The 27,936-nt window shown below is 45.6% G+C and overlaps 1 protein-coding gene and 1 pseudogene across 4 annotated transcripts in view; both read left to right on the forward strand.

The window, feature by feature from the left end:
- Positions 1-702: 702 nt before the first annotated feature.
- The window catches only part of PSF1 (partner of SLD five 1), a 32,597-nt gene continuing 5,363 nt past the window's right edge, over positions 703-27,936 (forward strand). The window contains exons 1-2 of one of the 4 annotated variants that reach the window (XR_015185753.1): positions 703-859; positions 965-1,080. Coding sequence is in view for 3 of the 4 variants with exons in the window: in XM_086494552.1 (XP_086350678.1) it covers positions 1,006-1,080 (75 nt within the window). In the remaining variant the exon portion in view is untranslated. The remainder of the gene's footprint in view (positions 860-964; positions 1,081-27,936) is intronic. The other 3 variants (XM_086494552.1, XM_086494550.1, XM_086494551.1) reach the window with 3 other exon arrangements.
- Positions 20,570-22,747, forward strand: LOC147431209 (uncharacterized; annotated as a pseudogene).

The raw sequence follows: 27,936 nt of genomic DNA on the forward strand, positions 1-27,936 counted from the left end.
GTAATGTTGCGAAAGGAAAATTCACTTAGCTTTCATGGTGGCCATACATTGATAGATAGAGAGAATCCGCTGATAGCAACACCTGTGGATCCTTAACGCCCTCCATGAAATAAAAATAACTAGCACACCAAGACGACCCCTTTTGGTCCTATTCCCAACCAAGTCACCCCCATCTTGCATCCTTGCACAAATGTCAGCTCCTACGCACAGCTAGGATGGCGGTTTTAGCACCGAGTGTCATTTTACATCACAGTTGTCCTTCACACAGAGAAGAAAATTGAATAAAGAGCTCTAATACCATTGCAAGGGAAGAGGGATGAGCGTCCATCACCATGCATGACTGCTGATCCCATCATGGGTAGGAAAAGCACATTGAAGCTCTAACCAACTCCTTACATAGGCTTGCCATGCTCCCATATATAGGACCCCTTCCTATGTGTGCATCTCCTAGACTAGAAAACCTCTTATTCCTTTTCCCATAGGCTCCTAGCTATAGGCTCTTAGCTGTACTAGATTGTGGGTTCGTAACCATATGACCATTGTTGTGCTGTGTAATGTGTGTGTGTGTGTGTGTGTGAGAGAGAGAGAGAGAGAGAGAGAGAGAGAGAGAGAGAGAGAGATCTAGTCGCACATGCATCCCAATAGACTTTATGAAGCGGCGAAAAATGGTAGATTGGTGATTCTTGCAGGCCTTTCTCTCTCTCTCTCTCTCTCTCTCTCTCTCTCTCTCCCCCTCTCTCCCAAGTGTGGTTATCCTAGTTCCCCTTTGAAAAACATAGTTTGAGTTCAAGAGTCCTCGAAACGATCTTTGAGGTTTCTGTAAGTCCTTTGGACGTTCTTCGGACGGATCACACATTTGGTACTAACAAGATCTAGTTTTCAAAGGCCTTGTCCCCTTAAATTCACTAAAAATGTGAAGCAGCATGTGATCTATCTAATTCCAATTTGTTTGAACTTTTTGGAGGGAAACATACAAGGACACGCACTCAGACAGAGGAGGAGAGGATGTTCGGCAGGCGAGCAGCCCAGCTCTGCTCAGAGCTTGCTCAAAATGACGATGACCGTCTGCGCCGATTTGATGTAAGTTCCAACCGAGATTTTCTATTTGCAATTTGTGGAAGTAAAGCTTTGCTTGGACCTTCAACTGTTTAAGTAAAGAGTATGTAAGCTTATAGTCATATCAGAGATTCTATGGATGCAGATGTCTGGTATTGACAACTTCCATGCAAGCTGCATAATAACCTTTAAGAAGCAGGCTCAAGTCACTCGCTCTGGTTCTGATTGAGCTAGAGATGAGGTAATGTGTGTCCGAAGGACCCATCAGCTCAAGAATTCCGCTTAGACAGACCCCCGAAATCCTTATTTATCACGTAGAATGGTGAAGCCTCAACCTGGCCTGTAATTTATGGAGAAAACATACCTAGTGGAACTCAAGGCACTAATACATTGGCCGTTTGCTAACTAACATGTCTTATGTTTCCCTGGCTAGGCTACAATGGTCTACAGTAGGGGTGGGAGGAACGTGTCAGGGAGTTGATTCAATGTGCACTCCAAATTATGCTGTGAATGTGTGCAAACACTAGATTGCTGCGGGGTCTGTCTTAGGCTTTGTGGCCGATTAAGCAAGATCCAACAAAGAAATCCTTTTTCCCCAGAAGCCCTATTTCATTCTCTCATTCAATCAATTCGTACCAATGGTTAACGGTTGATTTGTTGAACAGCCCACTCTTTTCAACATATCCATAACTTTTGGTCCGCTATTTAGTAGTACTGCTTTTGATTGTGGCCGTAGGTGGTTGTGCATTCTAAGGCATAAGGTCTTCAGGCTTCAGCCCCTATTAGCAACACATATCCTTATATCTAGGAAATCTTGGTTTAGGTTTAGTTTTGGCCACCGTTCCTACTGTTTTATCCTTCTGAGCTCTCTCTTCTTGTGTTCTGATATCGTGAGAGTACCTCAAGCTACCAATGTTATGAAATCTTTGTCTGTGTGTCTGTCCTTGTCTCTTGCAAGAAATCTATTTCCTATAAATTACCGCTTGTTACTTTGAACATGCAAAATTTATGGTCAGAAAACTTTTGATATAAGCCAACTATAAACGAGGTCTAATCCTCAACCTCCACCTGGAAAACAACCAAGACTGGGTCTTAGTTTTGCTTTTTCTCTGCCCTCTGATTACTGTGGGCCAGGTCTGTACCGCATCACATCAGCTGAGGATACTGACATACAAAGGGGAGGATAGATGCAAAGGATCATATATGTCAGCTTTCTGGGAGGGAGCCAGAGATGGAGCATTACATTTGCAATGTACTATGTATCATGAGATTGAAGGGAGATGAGTCATGCACTTTAAGGACTAGAGATGTTTTGGGTTCTTCCTCTTGGAACTCCAAAGACACGGGACAGCCATTTTACAAGTACGACTTCTTTATCACAATTACCGACTTCAATATCGTCACACTTGCGTTGGTGACACCCCGTAAATGTCATTGAAGAACTAGTCTCAAACGGAGATCATGCTGGTTATTCTGTTTTTTGGTCCATAGACGACTCAAACAGAGTTGGAAATGAAGAGCGAGTCTCTCGAGTGACTCATCCCTACATACAGCATTAAGGAAGCCACTTTTGACAAGTGCATAGCGTGCAAATCATCAACCAGGAACAAGATCACTTAAGAGTTTTGGATGTCACCTCTTGGGTTTACCGTCTAGATCTGGTGAGATAGGGCTTCTTTGTGGCTGTGCCCAGCTTTGTGAGGCTTTTCTAGAGTCTAGGCATCTTGGGGGATTTCCCCATATGTTGTCTGGATTGACACTTGTTGGCATTTTTGTTGGGTGCCCTATTTTCTTGTCAGTGACCCTTCATATTCTCCTTATTTTGGGTCATGGGGTATTTTGGAGGGGTGTGACGCAGCCATAGTTCACCCCTATATAAGAAAGAAGGGGGGGGGGGGCGTACCCACTTGGGCATATTGTGTGATGCTTGTATCTCTCTTGTGATAGCAGAGTTTGCCTCCCGGGCCTGCACGACTTTGAGTACATTCTCTCTCTCTCTCTCTCTCTCTCTCTCTCTCTCTCTCTCTCTCTCTCTCTCTCTCTTTGCAAAATAAGCATTAAATTGATGCAACCAAGAATGAATAACGCTAGCATCCATCTTATCGTCATACTTACTGAATGTCAACTTCTCGGTGACGGGGTTGTTGGAGTCTGAATCTCGGCTTGCGCCACTTGATGAACCACCAACATCTTTGGCCGGATCTGGTTTCTAGGTGAGTACCTGTAGGACCAACTCTTGCATGCGTTGGTCTCTCTGCGCCTCACGCTCTAACTCCAAGGCTATTCGTCTGTCTTTGGCCGCTACCCGTTGGGCTTCACGTGTTTGCTCACGCTCAAGCTCAATAGCTGCCTTTCTTTCTTCGGCCGCCAAGTGCGCTTGCTCACACTCACGCTCCAAGGCTACCCTTTTCTCTTCGGCTGCCAAGTGCGCTTGCTCGCGCTCACGCCAAGTCGACCTTTCTTTCTTCGCATTTGCAATCCAAGGATGCCTGTCTTTCTTCGCGTTCGCGATCCAAGGATGCTTGTCTTTCTTCGTGCTCGTGCTCCAAGGCAGCGTGTTGCGCTTCTTGTTGTAACATCATGTCCATCGTTGTCTTGACCAAAGCCTCCATAGGATTTGGTACAATCCTTGGCGTATTGGGGAGGGGGGAGGGTCGGAAAAACCTCTTGGTGGGGAAAATTCTTCTTCGCCACTTCCATGCTCATCACCTCCATGCGAAGTATCCATTCCGCTTCGGGTGATGACCATACACTGAAGTCTTGGGTTTTTAAGTTCACGAGGAACTTGGGTTCTTGTGGTTCTTGGATTCTTGGGTTCTTGAGGTTCTTTCTTTAGCTTGCAATGTGTGTTAGAGAAGGATCTTCTCTTACCCGAGCTCTACTCTTCCTTGCGGGCGCACCCTTTGGCGGCCTTGCGCTCACACCAAGGTTGCTTTTTCCCACCTCACGTCGATTGGCCGGCCGCCAAGTGCATGGTCCGCTCTCAATGAGTGAAAAGAGAAACAAGGAGAGGCTGGACAAGCCCTTCTTTCTTGGGTTAATTGTCACTCTTCAAAACACGATTAGGAATCGACATGTCCAAGTGGACTTGGGTTACGTGCGATCGCAACAAGCAAAAAATAAATAAATCTCGTGTTTCTTTCCTTGAGTGATACAGAACACTGTCAAAGCTCTGATACCAATGTAAGGTGCAGCGGAAGTGAATGTTGAACTTTTGCTCAAGATGAGTGCTCCGAACTATGCTCAAGGGTTCCTTTTACTTACGGAAGGGAGAGCCTTCCGTTCCTATAGTGAGAGAGTGCAAATGATCACAAACAAGTGGTAAACACTGCGAATGAAGGTGCTGAGATTGAGAGATAGAGAGAGAAGAATACAAACCAGAATGTTGTCAAACCCTCCTCCAAGGGCCCCTCTCTCGATGGCGAGAGAAGTCTTTGCTATTGATTGCACAACTCTCTACAATGGTCCAAATATAATGGTCTTGCTGACGATGTCGACGACGAGACGGGCTGAAAACTGAAAACGCTAGGGCTGAAATCTGCAAATCTTGTATCTGCTGAATTCTGACTCTATGTCGGTGACGGCAGCGATGACGAGGATGCGACGACGAGGCACTCAACATCTGCGAATAGCGGGCTGAATCTGCAAACGCTGGCTGATCTAACCTGCGACGAGGATCTATTGCGGGAAGGTGAGATCTGTGAGGTTTGGGGGCTGCGGTACGGAGTCTGATCGCTGAAAATGCAAAACGCTGATGCAGTGGGCTGAACTGTCGCCAAGAAACTGCAAAATGCTAGGTGATGCAACAAATTTGGAAACGCTAGAGGAACTATTGAGAAACTGCTATCGCCAGGCTGATCTGCAACTGCAAAACGCTGGGGCTAATCTGCATTTGCTGAAAACGCTGGCTGGTCTTGCTGAGAAGGTGCGCTACGAGATGGTATCTGTTGCCTCTTTTGCCAGAAAGTGCTAGCGCTAGTTTTCTTATATAGTAGCTTGCCCTACCCAGTTTCTCAACAAGTCACTTATTAATAATAAGTGAAAAATGGCTAAAATAGGGAAAATAGGTTTTGTGCACTGTAAAATGCTTTTGATGGTAATGGCGATGATCATGATGTGTGCAACCAAAGGATATGCATCTACTCTAAGTGCCTGGACATGCACGGTCTGCAAATAGACTCACAAAGGTGCCATAACACTTCCTAAGCTAACTGAACCCTTGTCATGAAGTAGCTTGTCCACATGCACATAGGGTTAGATGTGCACGTGATAGAAACAAGGAAAGCCAGACTAAATAGTCTGAATTGTAGAAGCTACCGTAAGCTGCTGCTGCAGTCATTGATAAACCGCACGGACCACCACCGGATGGTGTCCTGTCAGTAGGTAGGGTAATCCAAGCTTTGGGGAAAGCTAGACTCAACAGTCTGTGCTGTGAAGGGCCTCTGAGAAGAGGTGTGGTCAAACCAAGCTATCTGCACGGTGATCATCCTCCATGAAGGGAAGCCAGACTGAGTAGTGTGCGCTGTGAAGAACCTTTGAGAAGAGGAAATGCCAGACCAGTCTGTCTGTGCCGTCTTGCCTGTATCTCTTGCCTCCAATCCTCCGGTGTCAACCAAAATAGAATCCATGCCAACAACGCCACCAAACCGCAACACGGTGTTGCTCTCAATGTAAATGAGCTGGGAGTGGTAAACCACCTAGGTTGGGGGATAATTCTGCTGTAAGGTTACCGAGGTGAGTGTAAGCAACTCTGAAGGTAGCAATCCAAATGATGAGGAGTGTAGAAGAGTGTAATAAACTTGGACACCCAAGTCTAGATTTTGTTGCGGCACAATAGAGATTCACTTAAAATACTTCACAATTAAAGAGTCGATACGGCCCGATGTAGTTTCATGCCAAGAGAGATTGGCCCAAAGACAGGTGCCCCTATCTATATTTCTTTTCATATTAATCTTTGAGCAAAGTACAACTACCGCGGGTGCTCGCTCTCAAACTCTGCGTCCAAATGCCGTGAGAAATGAGGCCCTTGGGGCTTATTTATTGATACAAGGGATGCCAAAAGCAAAGCCCCAAAAGCAGTAAACTCAAAAGCAACTTGATCCAAAAGCTGCCAGCCGAACTTAGCAGCGCCAAAAGTGAAATTTCCGTACGGTGCTGCCATGTCAGCAGTCAGCGCGTTTTACGGCCGTGCGTACAGCTTGCCACGTCAGTAGCGTGAATCATGGGTGTCCGTACATCAGCCACGTCAGCAACTCTTTACGCATTATTTTTAATGCTAGGTGTCCCTTTGGCCCCTCGGCAGTTGTCCATAAGTTGGAACCAACTTATTAGTTGGTCATGCCACGTCATTGGTTTGTGACAAAGAGCAACTGCACTACCATCCAAGCCAAGCTCCGGATGATTTCGGATGTAGTTGCGTGATGATGCTCTCTCCCGCATCTTGCGGGTAAAGTCTCCAAGAGAGTCCAAAGCACTGAAGTCCCACTCCAGTTTGTAGATCCAAGCAATGAACCTGTCCAAGATGAAATCCAAGAACCTCTTCCTAAGTCCATGTAGATCCTCTTGTGTAAGCAAGTGATCTGACGTGTCGAGGTCAAGTGACAAGTGTCTGTCCACCCAAGATGGTGGTGTCCTCTCTAGGAATGTCGAAATCCCATATGCCATGAGCATGGCCATATCTCGTGTGAACTCCTCTGATGAGTGCATAGGTGTGTCCATAGCAAACCAATAGTCACCACCCCCTCTGGAGTGCGCAACCGCCGAATGATGGCTGGAATGAATGGATCTCCCAAGGATCGTACGCCCATAGATGATCAAGCCGATGTCGAAGATACCATGTACTACAGAAGTCATTGAGAGCTCGCATGGACCACCACCGGATGGTGTCCTGACTCCTGGCAGGAGGTAGCTTCATCCTTTGTGAAAATCGCAAGCCATGTGACTGCTGTCCACCACAAAAATGCAACTGCGAGGTGATGAAAATGCTGCTGTCCAGCCAATTTCAGCGTGCTCGTACGCTCCCGGCGGGGTCGGGAGCTGTGCAGAGGGTCTAAAGATGATTTATCTCTGTGTGCACAGCCGTCGGAGGCTGAAAACAGAGAAAAAACAGTAGTGGGGAATGGCTGAAATCTGACAAAAATGGAGAGGATACGGGCCGGCAAGGCACCAGATGCCAAGCTGGTGTGTCAAAAGGCAAGATCAAGGGTAGGAAGCCCAATGCTCCCCCTTTGTGCAGCAAACGCTGCCTTGCTGTCCAAAAACGCAGCAGATCCCAAAAAGGCAGATCTGGCTGAAAACGCAGGTGGAGGGAGGGGTTTTTCGCTAGGAAAGTGCCCAAAAGGGCCAGCGCTGCCAGCCAGGACTTGATCGTTACGAAGGGAGAGCAAAAACGCAAGTAGCCTCCGAAAAACGCTAGGGTTTTCTGCTGCCCAAAACGTAGATGGGCTGAAAACGCAGGCTCTTCGTGATGGAACGCTGCTGTAGGTTGAGTGCTGGCCTCTCCTTGCAAAAACGCTGGCTGATCTTCTTCTTGGGAGGAGTACCTGATGCGGAAGGTGCCTTGGACTCAACCGGCGACTGATACCATGTGAGTGCGCGTGCGCAGAAGCGTGAGAGGAGAGGAGAGAGAGAGACAGTAGACCACAAAACGCTGGTGTAGGGAAGAGGGTGCGATCAACCCTCCATGACTACTAGAGCAGAAGACCCGTACAATGATCAGATGATATATATGATATGTGTACCCCCTGGCCCCATATATATGAGTGCCCAAGGTGGGCGCCCAACTCAAGTGGGCGGTCGGCCCCAAACTTGGGCGGTTGGACAAGGTGCAACCTATGCTATGGGTGGCTAGCCCAGAGACACTAGCCGTACAAGGAAGTGCCCTAGACCTGTGTGAAGCAGCAGAGTGGTGTAAATCTAACAAGAAACACCCAAGCAATGAGATATTCAAACATTATCAAGCACATTTCTTCTCTTCAGTACTTTTCCCAGACCAATGTTCGAGCCATGAGTTAACCAATAAGATTCTTGAAATCATTGAAATTATCATCAAAACCAAAATCAAGCAATCATAGTCGGCTCCAAGACAAGTTCAAAAGTGATCAATTTTATTTCAAACAAAGTGCAACGAGCATTTGTCAAACAAACTTCAAAGTATCTTAATACAAAGCAAACTAAAATCATTTTGGGTTCGTCTCGATTATTTTTAGTTGAAGTCTAAGGACTACTAGCTTGTCCTTATGCAGTAAAGTGATGGTATGGTTCTAGATCTAGATGGTAGCATAGTTCTTATCCTGCCAAGGCATGCCCAAAAGAGAGTGTCATTGACTGGGTGTTAGATTTTTGTCATCACCAGATGCTTTGCACCTTGTCTACATGCTCCTCACTTTCACGTGCATTGGCCCTTGGTTGTGGGTTGGCCACCTGTACACCTTCTGCACAGGGATCTCAGGCACATTTAAGGTTGTTTCAGCACATTGCCCACTTAGACTTGTTTTGGTCACTTCACATTCCCCCTTTTATATTGGAGGGTCATTTATTAGGTAGGGTGATTTATTAGGCATTTGCCCGACCTACCCCTATTCTCCTATATATAGGAGCAGGGGTGTCCTCTCTTCATTAATCTCATCATTGTACATGATTCGCCATCTGGAGTACATTGGCTTGCTAGCCTTTTGCAAGGTTGCATCCGTACGTACGTACAGATTCTATCTGTACCATACATCTGTACAGTACGGTTAAGTACGTACGGATAGGTTCTGTACACTTTTTTTTTTTTTGGGGGGGGGGGGGGTCTTTGGGAGGGTGGGGGTTGCTCTATTTCAGCCGATTAGGCCTCTCTTTTGGAAAAATGCCTGGTTGTAGTTGAGAGCGGCTGGTTTTAGCAGAGATACAGGTATAGTGCAGTGTGTGCTCCTCTCTTGCAGGTGTCAGCTTTGAGTGCAGTGTGTGGTTTGTAGTACTTACTACTTATTAGAGTCAGGACTTCAGACTTCAATCTTGGATTATGATTATTCATTATGTATTTATATTGATTCTCCTAGTTTTATGTGACCATGACAGCAGACATCGGACACTATTTGGTTAGCTAAGCTCAGCTTTGTGTTTTCATTGTTCGGTTAGAGTCGTGGACTCTAGTTTTTGGCATTTGCAATGGTCTATTGTTGATTTGCTAGTCTTTATTAAGAGTCTTGGTGAATGCATATATTAACGTATGGAGTACTCTCAGTTTTAGGCTTTGTGAAAAAAAGTACGAATTTTTACGTACCTAAAAACTCAATCCATTCTGTACTACGTACCTTACAAACCGAATTTGTACCGAACACTACGTACCTAACTACCTTGGCCTTTCACCATGTGTGTGTGTGTCTCATGGTGTTCCATTGTCTCCATCCTCTCCCTTTCCGTTGCACACTCTGACATGGTATCAGAGCATGGTTTATGTTGATCTGCCATCGCCATCAGCCTGGAGGACATTGCAAAGCTTTTCATCGCGAAGAACCCATCATCCACCCATCAACGTTTTTTCCTTGGCTGCAAGCGTTTTTGCTCCTTGCATCTACATTTATCAGGCTCAGCCATACCAGCGTTTCTAGCTTTGGGTACTATCTTCGTTGAGCTTTTCTTCTTATCCTCCTTCCCACCCTCAACTACACCCATCTGCTGGCTTTTTTGCTTATGCCTCAGCATTTTTTGCTGGCCAGCGTTTCTTGCAAGCAAAGGGTTCCTCTCCACCAACGCCTCTTCTCTCACCTCTTATGCACCAGCATTTGAGGGCCTTGCGTTTTCTATTGTTTGCCTTCATTGTTTTCTGGAGGGAGGTTCTACACCTTGCGTTTTGATCTTGGTACCTGTTCAGCCCGGATCCACCCCAACCTTCAACACCTGGTGTCTCCCGGCACTTTGAGGATGGCTCAATGCTCTGTTTACAGCAGCATTCCAGTCCCCCTTTGCTGCGTTTTCCTGCATGGACAACACCTTCCCCTTTGCCTCTCACTTTGCTCCTTCTTCGACACTGAGACGTGGACTCAGATATAGGTTTTGGCACAACGGACGGATCTCCCTCGACGTTGCAGATCTTTCTCCTGGAGGCTCTCTTGCCCTCGGGAAGATGAGGGGATTGGATTGGTACAGGTACTTATGTGGATGTGGTTTGTAATTTCCACTGCTACTTCTTCCTCAGTAACCCTCCCTCCCTCTCCCTCGAATGTTGTCTTCTATTTGGGATTGCCCTATCCACCTCCATTTGTTCTCTGTATGATGGACCCATGCCTCTTGGCGCGTCAGACACTTCTTTGGGACATGTACTCCTAGATGTGAGTATCCTTTGGCATTTGGATGCCTGCAGGGTCTCTTCCGTCACAGTGCTCCATGGTTGCTCTTTTGCCTTGCCTCTCCTTGGTAGAGCTTCTTCCTTGCTTCTGCTTGGTTCTGTGGCTCCTCCACTTGCACTTTGGATGTCACTCAAGCCAAGATCTACCACAACACATGTGAGAGAACTGGAAGAACTGAACAAAACTGAGAGAGAGAGACGACACGGCACAACGAAGTTCCGTGCCTAGAGAGATTGGCCCCAAAGACTTGCGCCCCTTTCGGTATTTCTTTATTATTAATGCTTCACCAAGTACAATGTTCGAGGGTCCTCGTCTCAACAGTGCTCCCAAGCTAATCTGCCCAAGATTGAGGCCCTGATGCTTTATTTATAGGCAATGGGCCTTCCAAAAGCAGTGTACATGAAAAGCTTCAAGTTCAAAAGCATCTGGTCCCAACTCCTATCGCCAAAAGTTGTCATCGCAAATCGTGGAAATCCGTAAAGATGTCACGTCAGCAGCCAACGCGATTTGCGGGACTTCCGTACAGTGATGCCACATCAACAGTCACACGCAAATTGAGAGTCCTTTCTTTATTTTAATATTCTTGTGTCCCCTTAGTCCCATCGGACAGGACCCTATACGTTGAAACAACTTAAAAAATTTGGACCATTTCATTTTTTGTGCTCTCGGATTGGTTCTGCAAGTTGTCTCAACCTCTTCTGTATCTTTCAGCGGGGCTCTATCCTCTAGGTCATGCCACGTCATTAGTTTGCGACATACCCCCCTCTTGAAAGAAATGTAATCGCCCTCAATTACGCCCGCAAAACCTACAAAGGCATGATATAAAAGTCCTCGTGCCCTCCAAATACCCTTGACATTGCAACCGAAGTTTTCCATTGATAGGTCTAATGGCAACATCTCGTCGGGGTGTTGCTAGAACGGCCTCAGCTGGTGGTCCTATTTCCTTTGGCGTAATTCCAAGTTTAGCTGCCAATTCAGTTGAAATGAAGTTGGTCTTGGCTCCTTCGTCGAAGAAGATAAGGGTTTCTTGATCTCGTACTTTGCCCCACGCTCTACAGAGCTCCGTACTCTCATCCATTTGCTCAGGGTCAGTCCCCACAAAATATGCTACTAGTCCAGCTTTTGTCTTTCCCTTCTTTGCTCGCTCCTTTGCTGCTCTCGAGCTCTCAGGCTTGTCCTCTGGTTGTTCTTTTGGTGCCTTATTAGGGCATCTGGCTAAAACATGCCCATGCTCTCCAAATACGTAACATTTACCCTCCTTGAAGTATTCGGCCCGTTGCTCTGCCAATAGGCGAGGGCCTAATGGTCTCTTCTTTTGTTGTTTTCCCTTTCTTTTGTTAGTGTTGTTCATAACTTGTCCGGTCCAAGTTGTCACTAGTATATCTGTGGAGTACGTAAGAGTGTCCCCATGCATTGCAAACTAGAGTTATCGGGGAACGCTACTTTGGGGGCTTGGAACGTCGAAACGGTGTTCCGGCCGGGTAACTTTTCTTGGAATGCCCCGGAACGGACAGGCGTTCCGACGGCAGGCAGTGACGGACCGGTTGGAACGGCCCCAACGGCCAGAAACGGGGAGATTTGAAGTTAAAAAAAAGTAGCTGTTTGGGCAGCCAACGGCCATTTACAGCCACCTAGCCTTATATAATTCCCCACCTCTTCCCCCATTCTTCACAAAAGCATCAAGTTCAAGGTTGAGCTTTGAACTTTGAAGGCACTCTCTCCCTTGCTCTCAACTCTCAAGCCATAGGGGCCTAGGGCCTCAAAGAGTCAAGGCTCAAGCTCTCAAGTTTCAACCTCCCTCTCTCTCTCTTGGGCTAACCCTCAAGGCTCAAGGCTCAAGCTCTCTTTCTCTCGGTCTCAACGTTCAAGAGGTGAAGCCTCTCTCAAGCTCTCTATCTCAACTTCTCATTGCTCAAGCTCTCATGGAATCAAGCCTCTCTCTCTCAAGCCCTCTCTCAAGCTATCTCTCTCTCTCAAATCCTCAAAGATCAAGCTCTCTCTCTTTCACGGATAATCCATGGCTGCTTCTTCTCGTACAACCCCCTCTGTTCATGCGGGCAACACTCAAAAGGCGAAGGAATGGTCGTGGTGGGATAAAGTGACTTCGAAGGGCACCTTGTCGGCGGCGGGAGGTTCTCGTGCATGGGCATGCAGGCTATGCTCTTACATGCGGAAAGGGGGGCATGACAAAGTGAGGGTACACTTTCTTCGAGTGTTGGCACATGAGGCGAGATTTTGCACCAACGTAACCATCGAGAAGAGGAAAGAGCTCGAGGAAAAGGATCGGCAATTCAACCATAAAGCCAAGCCCGTACGCAAAGGTATCGACCCAAAGACCCTCATTTTCCCTTCTTCTTCTCTACCCGGTTTAGGTTCCGGTGGATCTTCATCGGGTCCGATTTGTCGCCAAAGGACCCTTGCCACCTCTTGGGACTCAAAGAAGAAGGAAGAGGTGGATGCGGCCGTGGCCCGATTCTTCTATCGCGACCATATCCCATTTGTCGCGGCGAGGTATATTTTATGATTTATCAATCTTCTCTCTCATTTCTTCCGTTATCGTCGTTTCCGCCCTTTTGCTACTAACCTCTTCTATGTTTCATCGAAATAGGTCGGAGTATTGGAAAGTCATGGTGCAACGGATAGGAGAGTATAGCACCGGCTATGTGCCGCCATCTTCAGAGGCTCTCCGAACTACTTTGTTCGATCGAGAGAAGGCTATCGTGGAGCAAGCAACCCTCAATATTCAGCGTCTTTGGGCAAAACATGGCGTTTCCCTCATTGCCGACGGGTGGAGCGATACAAGGAAGAGATCTATTCATGGTCTCGTCACATACTCGAGTGGAGAGATGTACTTTGTGCACTCTCATGATGCCACCGAGAGTGGCAAGTCCCACCGATGTCCTCTCTGTAGAGTGGACAACAGCCATAGAAACGATCAGTGAGCAACACGTGGCGGCCTTTGTCACAGATGGGGAGGCATCAAACAAGGCAGCAACAGCTATTATAGAGGGCCACTATCCGCATGTGACACTGTGCTTTTGCATGACACATTGCTTGAACAACCTTCTAAAAGACATCGGCAAGCTAGATTGGATCGCTCCAGTCATTGTTGATGCACTGAAGATTGTTACTTTCATCAACAATCACAACTTGGTTCGGAGTGAGTACCTCAAGAGGTCGGGCGGCAAAGTGCTTCTGAAGTATTCAGACACCCGCTTCGCATTCAACTTTAGAAGCACTTTCCCGCCCGACCTCTTGAGGTACTCACTCCGAACCAAGTTGTGATTGTTGATGAAAGTAACGATCTTCACTGCATCAGTAATGACTGGAGCGATCCAGTCTAGCGTACCGATGTCTTTTAGAAGGTTGTTCAAGCAGTGTGCCATGCAAAAGCACACTGTCACATGCGGATAGTGGCCCTCTATAATAGCTGTTGCTGCCCTGTTTGATGCCTCCCCATCTGTGACAAAGGCCACCACATGTTGCTCATTGATCGTTTCTATGGCCGCTGTCCACTTTGCAGAGAGGACATCGGCGGACTTGCCACTCTCGGTGGCATCATGAGAGTGCACAAAGTACATCTCTCCACTCGAGTATGCGACGAGACCATGAATAGATCTCTTCCTTGTATCGCTCCACCCGTCGGCAATGAGGGAAACGCCATGTTTTGCCCAAAGACGCTGAATATTGAGGGTTGCTTGCTCCACGATAGCCTTCTCTCGATCGAACAAAGTAGTTCGGAGAGCCTCTGAAGATGGCGGCACATAGCCGGTGCTATACTCTCCTATTCGTTGCACCATGACTTTCCAATACTCCGACCTATTTCGATGAAACATAGAAGAGGTTAGTAGCAAAAGGGCGGAAACGACGATAACGGAAGAAATGAGAGAGAAGATTGATAAATCATAAAATATACATTGCCGCAACAAATGGGATATGGTCGCGATAGAAGAATCGGGCCACGGCCGCATCCACCTCTTCCTTCTTCTTTGAGTCCCAAGAGGTGGCAAGGGTCCTTTGGCGACGAATTGGACCCGATGAAGATCCACCGGCACCTAAACCAGGTAGAGAAGAAGAAGGGAAAATGAGGGTCTTTGGGTCGATACCTTTGCGTACGGGCTTGGCTTTATGGTTGAATTGCCGATCCTTTTTCTCGAGCTCCTTCCTCTTCTCGATGGTTACGTTGGTGCAAAATCTCGCCTCATGTGCCAGCACTCGAAGAAAGTGTACCCTCACTTTGTCATGCCCCCCTTTTCGCGTGTAAGAGCATAGCTTGCATGCCCATACACGAGAACCTCCCGCCGCCGACAAGGTGCCCTTCGAGGTCACTTCATCCCACCACGACCATTCCTTCGCCCGCATGAACGGAGGGGGTTGTACGAGAAGAAGAAGCCATGGATTATCTGTGAAAGAGCTTGATCTTTGAGGGTTTGAGAGAGAGAGATAGCTTGAGAGAGGGCTTGAGAGAGAGAGGCTTGATTCCATGAGAGCTTGAGCAATGAGAAGTTGAGATAGAGAGCTTGAGAGAGAGGCTTCACCTCTTGACAGTTGAGACCGAGAGAAAGAGAGCTTGAGCCTTGAGGGTTAGCCCAAGAGAGAGAGAGAGAGAGGTTGATACTTGAGAGCTTGAGCCTTGACTCTTTGAGGCCCTAGGCCCCTATGGCTTGAGAGTTGAGAGAGAGGGCCTTCAAAGTTCAAAGCTCAACCTTGAACTTGATGCTTTTGTGAAGAATGGGGGAAGAGGGGGGGAATTATATAAGGCTAGGTGGCTGTAAATGGCCGTTGGTTGCCCAAGCAACTATTTTTTTTTAACTTCAAATCTGCCCGTTTCTGACCGTTGGGACCATTCCGGCCGGTCCGTTCTGGCCGGTCCGTTTCGGTCACTGCTTGCCCGTCGGAACGCCTGTCCGTTCCGAGGCGTTCCAAGAAAAGTTGCTCGGTTGGAACGCCGTTCTAAGCCCCGAAAGTAGCGTTCCCTGGTAACTCTGCTTCAAACTCATCCTCTGAATACACCTTCTGGGCCAGAGACCTAGGTGTAGTTCATAGTGGTCTCGTACGGTCCCGTACGTTTTGTACACGTACGATGATGTGCGGTACTAAACGAACTAAAAAATATTAAGATGTACGATGACGTTACGTACGTTCAAAATAAAAAAACAAAGAATTCTTACGTCTAAGGCTTAGGCCCTTGGGTTTAAACTTTACACTTAAAGAAACTTGACGTTATGAGATCTTCAATGGGAGCTTGAGAGGGAGAACCCAATGGAGAGAAGATGGAGAGGCAAGACTCTAGTCTCTAGAGCTTGTCACTTGAGAGCTAGAACATGGAAGCATTGAGCATTGAGAGCTTGAGAGCAATGAGCATTGAGAGCTTGGAAGTGTTGGAGAACAAGATGGAGAGGCATTTGCTTAAATAGGAAGAGGCTAGAGCATGAGAGAGAGAGAGCATGGATGATGACTCTTGATGAGAGAGGGAGAGCGTGGGGGAGAGGGAGAGCATAAGAGAAGTGGAGTCCTAGCATATAGAATCCAATGTTTGAATGTGGCTTAAGTGCTTGAATTGGCGCTCCAAAACGGCCCCAAAAGTTGCCTTCAATGGCCCTTAGTCAACAGTCAAGAGCTGCCAATGGCTATAAACAACCATTTAAATTTTTTTGGGCTGCTCAATATAATCCACTCATAATTGTGAGTTTTGCTTTTTTTTTTTAAATAAATTAAAAAAAAAAACCGTACAGAACGTACTAAACGAACGGGACGGTCCGTGACCCGCAGTACGGAACAAGACGTTCCCTACGTCGTACGAAAACTACCCTGGTGTAGTTGACTTCTTCATTGTCAATTTCATAGGTGATTTGATGACAGAACGCCATCTGGAGGGCCTCTCATCAAGTGGATGCTTGGCCAAAAATCTTTGGAGTATCGAACCATCTGCTGGGCACAAGCGTCAACTTTTTGTTGCCGCTACATCTCCATCCTTTCGTACTCTATAGGTACCAAGAGGAGATGGCCTGTACCACACTGAATCTTCAGAAGATGGAAGATGTTGGTTGGAATCTTCATTATTATCGCCGAAACCAACATCTGAGTTACTGGTACCGATCTGCATGGCGTCGAGGGAGATCGCCAACAGTGTCTGGAATCTTGAGAAGGACTCTTTGTCGGCCCACTCTGATGCGTGGGTCGTGCGATACTTGAACTTCATAAAGGTCTGCAACACTTGCTTCTTTGGACCCCGCCGAAAGCGACACAAAGTCATCTGAGGTCGCGTCAATGGTCCAACTGCGTCTATGGACGTAGGTCCACCTTCATCAAGAATCTCCGAGGAGGAAAATTCTTGAAACCACCTCCAACACAAAAACATAAACATACCCATTCCATGTAGTGTGTGTGGAAAAAGACTTCTTTCGAAAAAACTGTGCATGCAATGCAGATGAACAAAGAGACGGAGTGCCAAACCGTCATCAAACACATGCAAAAAATAGGGTTGAATCTTGACTTTTTGATCCAAATCAATCAACTGTGGCAAATCACAATGGAAATGCCGATGCTTGATGCTAATCCTTCTTGTGCTCTTTCGGATAATGTGTCATGTCAAGGAAGAGACATGGAATGTGAATTTCTTGAATGCAAACATTTTATCTTTTCATGAGTAATTCGCATACATCCGTGCTCATTCATGAGTGAATCGTGTTCATTGTACAATATGACATGCCTATGAAAAGGGATCACATAAAGACGGTGACTAAAATACAAGAAACCGTCACGAATGAAACACTCAAACAATGCGTACTGACTAATCATGCGTATACACAATACTTCCTGTGGGGTTCCTTAGATCTTGACTCGAGAGCTAAGATCGGTTCTTCGTAATTGACCGAATCTGCAATGAGGTTAGCTTCACTAGAAAAAACATCAACTAAACCATCATGCTGGTGAACAATCATATATGACATCTTTATCATGCAAATCATCATGTTTGTGAACAATCACATCTATATCATGCAAATCATGTGTGTCGTGCTTTGGAGAAGACAAGACTGAGAGAGTCTCCTTCTCCTAATTCTTTTCAATCTTCGCTTGCACATTAGAAATGAGAGATGAAGAATGAACAACTTCCTCCCCACAAATGACAATGGGAGAGTCACTTTTGGCATTGAAAGTGAAAGTATTAGCTGCCCAATCAATGAGAGGGTTATGTTTACGAAACCATCGAATGCCTGTATATCACATCCTGAAAGAGGAGATACTACAAATTTTGTTGTGGAAGGACGCTTGTTGAACAGTGAATAACACATCAAGGCACTCTCGTGTAATGAGAGAGTCCATACCGGGAGCAAAGCTTGACACCTCGAAAGGAGATGTCTTGCTAAGCTCCAAGCTGGCTCTTTAGACAAGAGAGTCACTAATCACATCATGCATACTGCTTGGATCAAACAATATGACAAAACATTGACCCTTCACATGACCATAACACTTAATGGGAGACTCATCAATGGGAGGATCATGAGAAACTTGGGACACGAGTGTTCTCATTTATGGCATTAACAAAGGATGTGGATTCTTTGGGTTCTTTAGATTCGTTAGATTCAATCTTAGGACATGTTCTTTTTATATGACCCTTGATGTGACAATGATAACATCGACCTTCCTTAGAATAAATGACTTGTTCTTCTAACGGAATGTATCCTCCTAAAATTCCTTGTGTTGCTGTTTCATATGGGGTGAGCTTAGGTTTAGCAAGTGTGTTAGCTTTACCCTTAGATTTATTTTGTGAGTTCTTTTCCGAAGGATTAGAGGAAGATTGGCTAGAAGAGTTACCATTCTTACCATTTTGAGCGTTTTGAGAAGTCTGAGAGGTACTTTGAGACGACTTGTTCTCCTTAGGCTTTTGCTTGTTGTGCTTCATCTCTTGGGAGAGAGCAATTACGACCGCCTTGTTGAGATCCACGGGTTCAAAGAGTTTACATCAAACTTGATATATTCGTCCAACCCAAAAAGGAAAGCCTCTTTGCGCTCATCATCCGATTTGCGTAGTTGGGTGCCAAGCTGCAAAACACGGTTAAAAAAAGACATGACTGGCATACCATTCTGCTTGAGATTGTGTCAATCTTCTTTCAATCGCGCTAGGTACTGAGGAGGCATAAACCGCGCCTTGACCTTGTCTTGGAAGTGGGCCCAATTGAAAGAAAGGGGCGCGCCTTCGTTCGGCTTCCTCTAGGTGCGCGGCCAACTATGTCTCTTGCCATGCGTGGCCTTAACAACCTCTTGAAGGATTTCGGCAAACTACCTTGGATAGAGCCTCTCATTGCATCCACATCCAAGGTGGTTGCTTTCATCAACAACCACAACATACTTCGAGCCGAGTTCTTGAAGCAGTCGGGGAGCAAAGTGCTTCTAAAGTATTGTGAGACCCCCTTCGCCTACAACTATCTAATGGTGAGCCGCTTTGTAGAGTGTCAAAGTGCAGTGCGGCAGCTCTTCATCAGTACAGAGTTTGCTCAGACTACCCATGCAAGTACAGTCGCAGGGATCATTTGTACAGGGAAGGTGGAGGATCCTGAGTTCTGGGAGTCCCTAAAGAGTATTGACAAAATGGTGAAACCAGTGATCCACTTGCTTAGAGTGATGGATGGTATACAACCTTGCATTGGCAAGGTCTATAAAGCAATGGATCGCATGGTCGAGGCCCTTGAAGAGTATGAGCAAGACCCAGATAGGCTCAAAGAAATCAAAGAGCTTTGTAGTAGCAGGTGGAATGCCTATAGTTCACCTCTTCATGGTGCAGCTTTTGTGTTGGACCTAGAGTTCCAGGGTGCAGGGCAGGAGCATGATTCGGTGGTAAACACACATTGGAACACCATCTTGAAGAAGCTTCACCTTGAACGTGACATGCAACGCAAGATAAAGGATCAGCTTGCATTTTACAGGGATATGCGAGGATCATTTGGGACAGCCGATGCCCAAATTGATCGCACCAAGATTTCCTCCGTCTTGTGGTGGCAAGAAAATGGTTCAGATGGTCCCGATCTTCAGCGACTTGCCGTCCGCATTCTCAGCCAAGCGGTTAGCTCTTGCTTGAAGCAATTGTGGAGTGTATATAGCCACATTGCATCTAGAAAGAGGAATCGACTTGGAGTGGAGAAAGCAAATGACCTTGTTTTTGTCAGTGCAAACTTAAGAATGCTTTGCAAGTCAGCATCCAAAGTGACAGATCCGTTTCTACAGTGGGAAATGAAGGCAGAGGCAGAGGTGCTTCGAGAGGTAGGAAGATCTACACATGAGGATGAGCCTATGTAGGAGGATTGGGATGATATTCACAACGTCCAGGACTCCACTACAAATTGGGAGGGGGGATGCTCTTCTGCCCCTACCTAGAGGTGAACTTCAGGCATGAGTCATGACTCATTGCTCATTGGTTTTTGATATTTGTTTCCTTTGTGGCCGTCGGCTTTGCCCCCTTTTTGTATTGCACTACCATATGAGTGATTGAGTCTTGACATGTCACCTATTGACTCTTGCAATTGTTATTTAGCACTCTTAGCCTCTACATGTCTTTTTGTAGCGCCTTGGCTGGCCTTGTAAGCCATCTTTATAATCTATGATCTATCATCTTTTTCCTCCAAGCTTTTGTGTAGAGTATGGACTCTAGATTCTATTCTTTAACTCTAAGTTGATGTTCTTTCTATGAAGAATCAAGATGCTTTTGTGAAGGATGATCCCAATTCATGTATTGTGTATTGCGCAATCGCGTGTAAGCCTTGGCCCTTAAGACTGAAGAATCATTGCAGAGCATGCCTAAATAGGATTCTACTTGGACTAATGGGTGCATAGTTTTTTCCAGGCGCGTCCGATTGCCCAATCGAGCTTCCTCACGCGTGTGCGCATGGTTGCCGCATGGTTCAGTTTTTCGGACGCGAGCAGGGGATTTTTGACGCGCTGGCAAAAAAACCCCCGATTTGTCAAATGTGGCCCAAAACGCCTCTGCGCGAATTGTGAAAAACCTGCAGCCATCCCGTTTGTGCAGAGAGAGCCCCCATCAAAGCTTGAGAGCCGAGAGGACTCGAGACCGCGAGCCGGGAGCCCTACCCAGTGCCCACACACTCTCCCGCGCGCGGCTGATTCTTCACCTACGCCGTCCGTTACTCGTGAGGCCTCCACTTTGTCAAGGTTGCAGAATCCATATGGGCCGAGTGAAGCGTCCCGAATGGTAGTATGTAGAACAATTGAAGCCTCAAAAGAAAGGGCAATTTACATGTAAATGCAAGTATTGTGGGCATACTTGGGACGGCGGTCCCTCCCGTATTCGTGCACATTTATTGTCCCTCTCTGGCTATGGTGTAGGCCCATGTGGACTGGTGCCAGAGGACGTCAAAGAGGTGGTCACAAGATTGCATGTAGATGTACAGAATGATGGGAAGGACCCAAATGCATTTGTAGATGCCTTGGTGGATGATTTGGGAGCTAATGCCTCTGCCTCAAGCTCAATGAGTACACATGCATCAGGGAGTGCTCATGTAAGTGCCAATGGGACTTCGGCTTCCAAATCAAATGTGGGGTCCTCGAGCAAGAAGAGGAAGGTTGCACAAGGGCCCTTGGCAAGTGCATTTAGCTTGCAAGCACGCAAGCAAGCAGATCAAGCCTTGCGCAGGTTTTTTTATGCAGAGGACATTCCTGAATGGAAAGTGCGGAGTCCTTTCTTTTTGGAAATGGTCAAGGCAATTGGACAAGTTGGTCCATCGTATGTGCCTCCCACATACAATGCTTTGCGCACCACAGAGTTAAATGATGAGGTCAAATGCATTGGTCATGAGATCATGGGTGTGCGCGAGAAATGGAAAAAACATGGATGCACAATTGTATGTGATGGATGGTCTGACACTAGACGTAGGTCTATCATTAACTTTCTTGCATGCTCTATACATGGTTTTGTGTTTTTGAAATCTGTGGACACATCTGGGGAGACAAAGACATCAGAATTTATTTTCAAGCAGCTTAAGGATGTGATTATTGGGGTAGGACCCTCCAATGTTGTGCAGGTATGCATGGACAATGCAATGAATTGTGTTGGGGCCGGGCAAATGGTGGAAGAGAAATGGAAACACATTTTTTTCACGAGGTGTGCATGCCATTGCTTGGACCTCTTGTTTGAGGATATTGGGAAGCTCCCTTGGATTGCAAAAATTCTTGAAGATGCAACAAAGGTTGTCACATTTGTCACAAGGAAGTCCACTGTCTTGGCATTGTTTCGAATGCTTAGCAAGAAGGAATTGTTGAAGCCATCGGCCACTCGATTTGCCTACTACTTCATCATGTTGGCTAGTCTTGTGGATGAGAGATGTATGCAAGGTGTGCGTAGGCTTATGATTGATGCAAAATTTGTGAAAATGAAGGCATCCAGGACTGCAAAGGCCATAGTGGTCTCGGACATTGTGTTTAATGCATCTTTTTGGCAAGAGGCCAAGTTGATTTTGAAGATTTGTGCTCCCATCTTGAAGATACTTCGTTTGGCTGATAGGGAAGGAGCCACCATGGGGCTTGTGTATGAGCTTACGGATCGCATGGTTGAGCAAATTCAAAACATGCAAGGTATTGATGCGGCAAGGATGCAAGAGATCAAGGACCTATGTGTTGATAGATGGAATATGATGCACACACCATTGCATGCTGTGGGATACTTGTTGCATCCTATATGGCGAGGAAGAGGGCAATTCAATGATAGTGAGGTTCATGACGGGTGGATGACATTTTTGGACAGGTATACCAAGGGTGATTTGACCATGCAGGGTACCCTCACTGATGAGTTGGACACTTTCCTCACTGAAAGAAAGTCATTTGCTCATCCTATTGCAAAGGATCCAAAGAGAATGCAAGAGGGTGTAAAATGGTGGGAGACTTTTGGGGCTTGCACGCCCACATTGCAGACTCTTGCACTTAAGGTGCTTTCTCAAGGGACATGTGCCTCTCCATGTGAGAGAAATTGGAGCACCTTCTCTCTCATTCACACCAAGAGAAGAAATAGGTTACTTCCTGCTCATACCGAGAAGCTTGTCTACATACACACCAACTTGAGGCTCTTATGCAAGATCAAAGAGCGCGGCTATGAGAGAATGGAGGTGACATTGGAGATGCTTAACAAAGAGAAGGATGAGGATCGCTTGCTTGAGTTGCAGGAGATTCAGGAGGCTATTGCACAGAGCACTGTTGATGTTATGGAGTCTCTTCCGATTAGCATGCCCAGTGATATTGGGACTTCATGCTCTGTTGCTGAGGATGAGGCTTGGGATGAGGATGAGGATGATGAGGGTGATGATGAGGATGATGATGATGATGATGAGGAGGTGGCCTTTGATGAGAGTTAGAGCTCATTGCATTTTGCTCTAGCCTCGGTCTTGACTCCTCTTAGCTCTACAGTCTACTTATGTTTTGGATTCACTATTTAGCATGGAGCGGCTGGACTCCACCCTCTAGGCTCTATTTATGTTTTGTCATTTGAATTTTGGAGTACTCAGTACACAGTCTTGTTGGTTTTGGAGGCTCCATATTTTGCCATCTAGTATGATCATGATTCATTGATCATTTGATGTATCTATTGATCAGAGATCTTGATCTGTTTCTCGGCTCCCGACTCCTTGATTTAGCTAGATTCTACATTTTCAAGTTTCTATGATGTTTTAATGCATTATGTGGCTTTGGGCTACTCTCTAGAGTTTAGTGTTTTAATTTTAATTGCTATTTGTTATGAGATATATATATATACACTAATTTTTTAGTGCCGTATGGTATTCCACGTATGGAATCTTCGGGGGGTCTGAATCGGGCTTATATCGGGCTTCCATACCCGCCCGAGTGAGACGCATGGTTGCCGCATGAAAAAACTATGAATGGGTGTGTATGGCTCTCTACTAACATATAGATTAAATCCAGCCTAATTTAAGCATATTTTAAACTTACCGTTCCGTCCCCCATTCCCGTTCCGCCTTTTTTTTGGGGGGGGGGGAGGGGGCGTTCCGGAAATGCTTCGGAGGCCCCCGTTCCTGTTCTGGATAACTTTGCTTATTAATAATAAGTGAAAAATGGCTAAAATAGGGAAATTGGTTCTGTGCACTGTAAAATGCTCCTGATGGATTTTGATGGTAGTGTTGATGATCATGCTGTGTGCAACCAGAGGATATGCATCTACTCTACTCTAAGTACCTGGACATGCACGGCCTGCGAACAGACTCACAAAGGCGCCAGAACACTTCCTAAGCTAACTGAACCCTTGTCATGAAGTAGCTTGTCCACATGCACATAGGGTTATATGTGCACGTGACACACATATACAAGGTTACATACAAATAATTACCTGAACCATACTATTAGACCTAAGTAGGGGCTAGTAGTGCCAACAGTTTAGTGGCATCTCTTTAGAGATCATCACTGTTACAAACTGATGACGTGGCATGACCTGGCATGCATAGTCACACGAAACAGCGTTTCGGGGAGGGGAACCGGAAACGGAGTTTCCCCACCGTTTTAGACCGGCCGAAACGGCGTTTCGGGATGTCATTTTAAAAAAAGGTTCTTGAGCATGATTTTAAAAAAAAATAATTCTTGAGCATGATCATTCACATTATGGACCACTATTTTGATTATGGACCCTATCTTATGTTTGTAGTGATTTTAGTGATATGTATTAGACATTTTAGGACTCTCACCTTTAATTGTGTTTTATGACATTGATGTTTTGGATCATGGATACTATGAGTCATGGCTCTTGACATTTTGACATGTTACATGTTACAAACTTACATGTATCATGTGTGATTGTACCTTGGTTTGACTCGTCACACCATGAAGTACTAGGTCTGGTTTGAAAACAGTCTATGAAGTGGTAAGTTGTAAACTTGTAGCTAGTAGGTTTACCGTTTTTGTGTTTGAGCATTAAAGTTGAAACCTTTGAATTAGGTCTTCTCATTTTTCAATTTTGAATACACCTATGGCTCCTCCTAGGCTACTGGTTTTATGAAATACATTATTTACAAATTGAAAAAAAAGTGCCGTTTCTCAACCGTTTCTACCTCGCGTGAAACTCTAAAACACCGATTTTTCCGTTTTCGTTTCTCCAGTTTTCGTTTTGGGTGGTGACTATGCTGGCGTAACTCTAATTAAGTTGTCCCAACTTATGGGCAAGGGACGAGGGGCCCAAGGGACACAAAGACTTTAAAATTGTGCAAAGGCTTGCTAACGTGGCAGCATACGGACGTTCGGATTTCCTGTTGACTGGCTGTACGGATTTCCCCAGATCGCGCTGACAATGATGACGTGGCACTGCGTACGGATTTCCTGCTTTTACGTTGATAGCAGTGTACGGAATTCCGCTTTTAGCGCTGACAGCTTTTAGAACAAGTTACTTTTGATTTTTGAAAGCTTTTGGGGCTCTACTTTTAGCATCCCTTGTAACTCTTTATAAGTGACCCTAGGGGCTCTCTTTGCAGAGCATCTGGACGTAGAGTCTGAGAGCGAGCACCCGCGGGTCGATTGTACTTTGCTTAAAGATTATTATAAAAGAAATACGGAAAGGGGTGCCAGTCTTGGGGCCAATATCTCTTGACACAGAACTACGCTGGGCCGTGTCGACTCTCTTTTGATCAGTGAATTATTTTGAAGTGAATCTCTGCTGTGTCGCGGTATGATCTTGACTTGGGGTATCCAAGTTTGTTACAGTGGTATCAAAGCACAACCGATTCTCTTCTATTAAGAAATCCGATCCCTTTTCTCGCGACACTTATGGATTCCGATAAGAATCATTTGACCTTTTTTGCAATTGTTGAGGTGGGAGGAGACCAGGCAGAAGATTTAAACGAATTAACAGAACGACACCGCTTTGAAAGGTGTGGAGCATTACTTCTTTTGGCCGAGACTCAAGAAAGATGTGGACGACATTGGTTGCAGATGTTTAGTATGCCAAAAGGTCAAGTTTGATAGGCATATGGCATAGGGATTACTACAACCTTTTCCCATTCCCACCCACCCTTGGGAAAGTATTGCAATGGATTTCATTTTGATCTCTCGAAGACACAGAGTGGGCATGATGGCATTTGGACTGTCATCGACAGATTTAACAAGCAAGCTCACTTCATTCCAATGAAGAAAACCGTCAAGCCGGTCATTTAGCGAGACTGTTTATTGCACAGATTTTTCGACTACATGGCATGCCTGAGACAATAGTCCCCGACAGAGATCCCCGATTCACGAGTTTGTTTTGGAGGGCTATTTGAGAGAACATTGGCACACAATTGCAATTCTCATCATCATTCCACCCGCAGACAGATGGGCAATCTGAGATAGCAAATTCAGTTGTTATGGATTTATTGAAGTCTTACATCTCTTATCTTAAGACTCAATGGGATTTTTTTTGCCTTTGGTGGAATTTGCCTACAATAACACGATTCACTCTTCGACGGGGAAGGCGCCATTTGAGATCATTGAAGGTGCTCCGAAGGTTTCACCCTTCCTTAGCACTAAAGATAAGACTTTTGAAGCCGACCAGTACACGAGGGACTTGGACACTGCTTTTGCCAAGGTCCGGGAGGCTTTAGCGAAATCTCAAGAATGACATAAGAAGGTAGCAGATCGACATCAAGGAGGTTTGAAATTAAAGGAAGACGATTGGGTGCTCTTACGTTTTGAGAAGGAACGCCTAAGGAAAGGAGCGGCTTTTTCCAAAGCTTAGCATGAGGTATTATGTCCCTTTCGAGATAAAAGAAAAGACGAATGATGTCTCCTTTAGACTCAAGTTGCCTGATACTTGGAAGATTCACAATGCATTCCATGTGAGTCTATTGAAGCCTTTGAAAGCTGATGTGCCAATTGATGGGGAGCTTGATAGGCAACCCGAAGTGGAGGAAAGCAAGGAGATACTCGTTCAGAACAGATTTCGGCACACAAGGACAGAAAGATAAAAGGTAAAGTGATTAGGTGGTTCTTGGTTAAATTCAAGAACTATCTTGCATTGGATGCAAAGTGGATGGAGGAGAAGGACCTAGCAGATTCTTCACAGATTTTGGAACTTTACCTTGAAGCATTCGGTTTAGCATAGTCTACTCCGATAGAACCCCGAATTCATCAACGGTTAATCTAGTGCAGTGGGTTTGCACAAGAGAGGAGTCACAGATTCTTCATAGATTTTGGAACTTCACCTTGAAGCATTCGGTTTAGCATAGTCTACTCCGATAGAACCCCGAATTCAACAACGGTAAATCTAGTGTAGCGGGTTTGCACAAGAGGGGAGTCACGCCGCTCCTTTGTCAACTAATTACCCCGATTTTTGAATAAGTTCACTGATGTCTCCTTTGGGTTTTAGGATACTAATGGGCTGACCAATATTCTGTTGTATGACTTTATGACACGGAATTCTTGAAATTGAATATGATAGATTTGTACTGTCTCATTTGACTTGTTTGAGTGCAGGAATTGAAAGAAAATGATTGCAGCGTTTCGGTCTCATAATTCTCTATAGACATGATTGCAATAAGGATTAGTTATTTGGGCATCAATGAGGTTTGGAATGGGTCTAGATACGATTACTAAATACGTTGCCGATGGTCATGGTCTGAGATTTGGAATGAATTTTTTTGTGATTTGTCATGTGATGTCTTGTGATGTGACTGTCGTTTTGTACAAGTGCTAGATGTCCCGTGTCTAGTCCGTCGGTACTAACAGTTAGTGTCTCCTAAGACAGTTTATGGCCTCTGTCTGTTTTGTAGGCGTAATCGAGGGTGATTACAATTTTTTCAAGAGGGGGGTTATGTCACAAACTGATGACGTGGCATGACTGTAATCAAGTTGTGTTGCTAAATTGGCTTTATTTGACAGGAAAATAATTCTAAATGAATTATTGGATTTATATGTTAGAGATTTTCCTCGCTTGGAACACCACGAAAAATAATTCTAAATGAATTATTGGAATTTTAAGTGAGAAGGTTTTTCTCACTGGAGACATCCGAGTACAGAGTATTCCTAGTGCGTCATTCAGAGTAATAACGGGAGCACTGTGAAAGGGAATATCTGTAAGGCCACCAGGAACGGGTACTTCTGATGTGTTGCATCGGATGGGTGACAGGGAGCATCGCAAAGAAGTATCCGACCATCCGGGAACGGACATCTCTGATGCGTCATAGGATGGGTGACATTAGAGCATCGTGAAGGAGATTGTACTGTAAGTTCGGTAGGAAAAGACTAGGTGATGGGTATTCCTGATGCGTCACAAGGTGGGTGATGGGTGCATCACAAAGGGAATATCCATAGTCAAGAGGAAATTCCGAACTGTGTTAGAATTGTGCACGAGGAAAAGCAAGCACTTGAATGAACATGGGTTCAGAGGAAACTTTGAGGAAAAACATACGCTTTCTAAGAAAGCAGAATTGCTTTTCGAGAAAGGAGATGCTTTCCCGCGAGGAAGCCTATGTCTGCATTGCAACTTTGCATGTGATTGCTTCCAGGGACGCCTGGGAAGTGATGTGAAGGCATTGTTTTTAACTCATAAGGTTTTATTGAGTTTTTGGGC

The sequence above is a fragment of the Adiantum capillus-veneris genome, chromosome 21 (genome assembly GCF_014529385.1).
Source record: "Adiantum capillus-veneris isolate H3 chromosome 21, ASM1452938v2, whole genome shotgun sequence".
NCBI lineage: Eukaryota > Viridiplantae > Streptophyta > Polypodiopsida > Polypodiales > Pteridaceae > Adiantum > Adiantum capillus-veneris.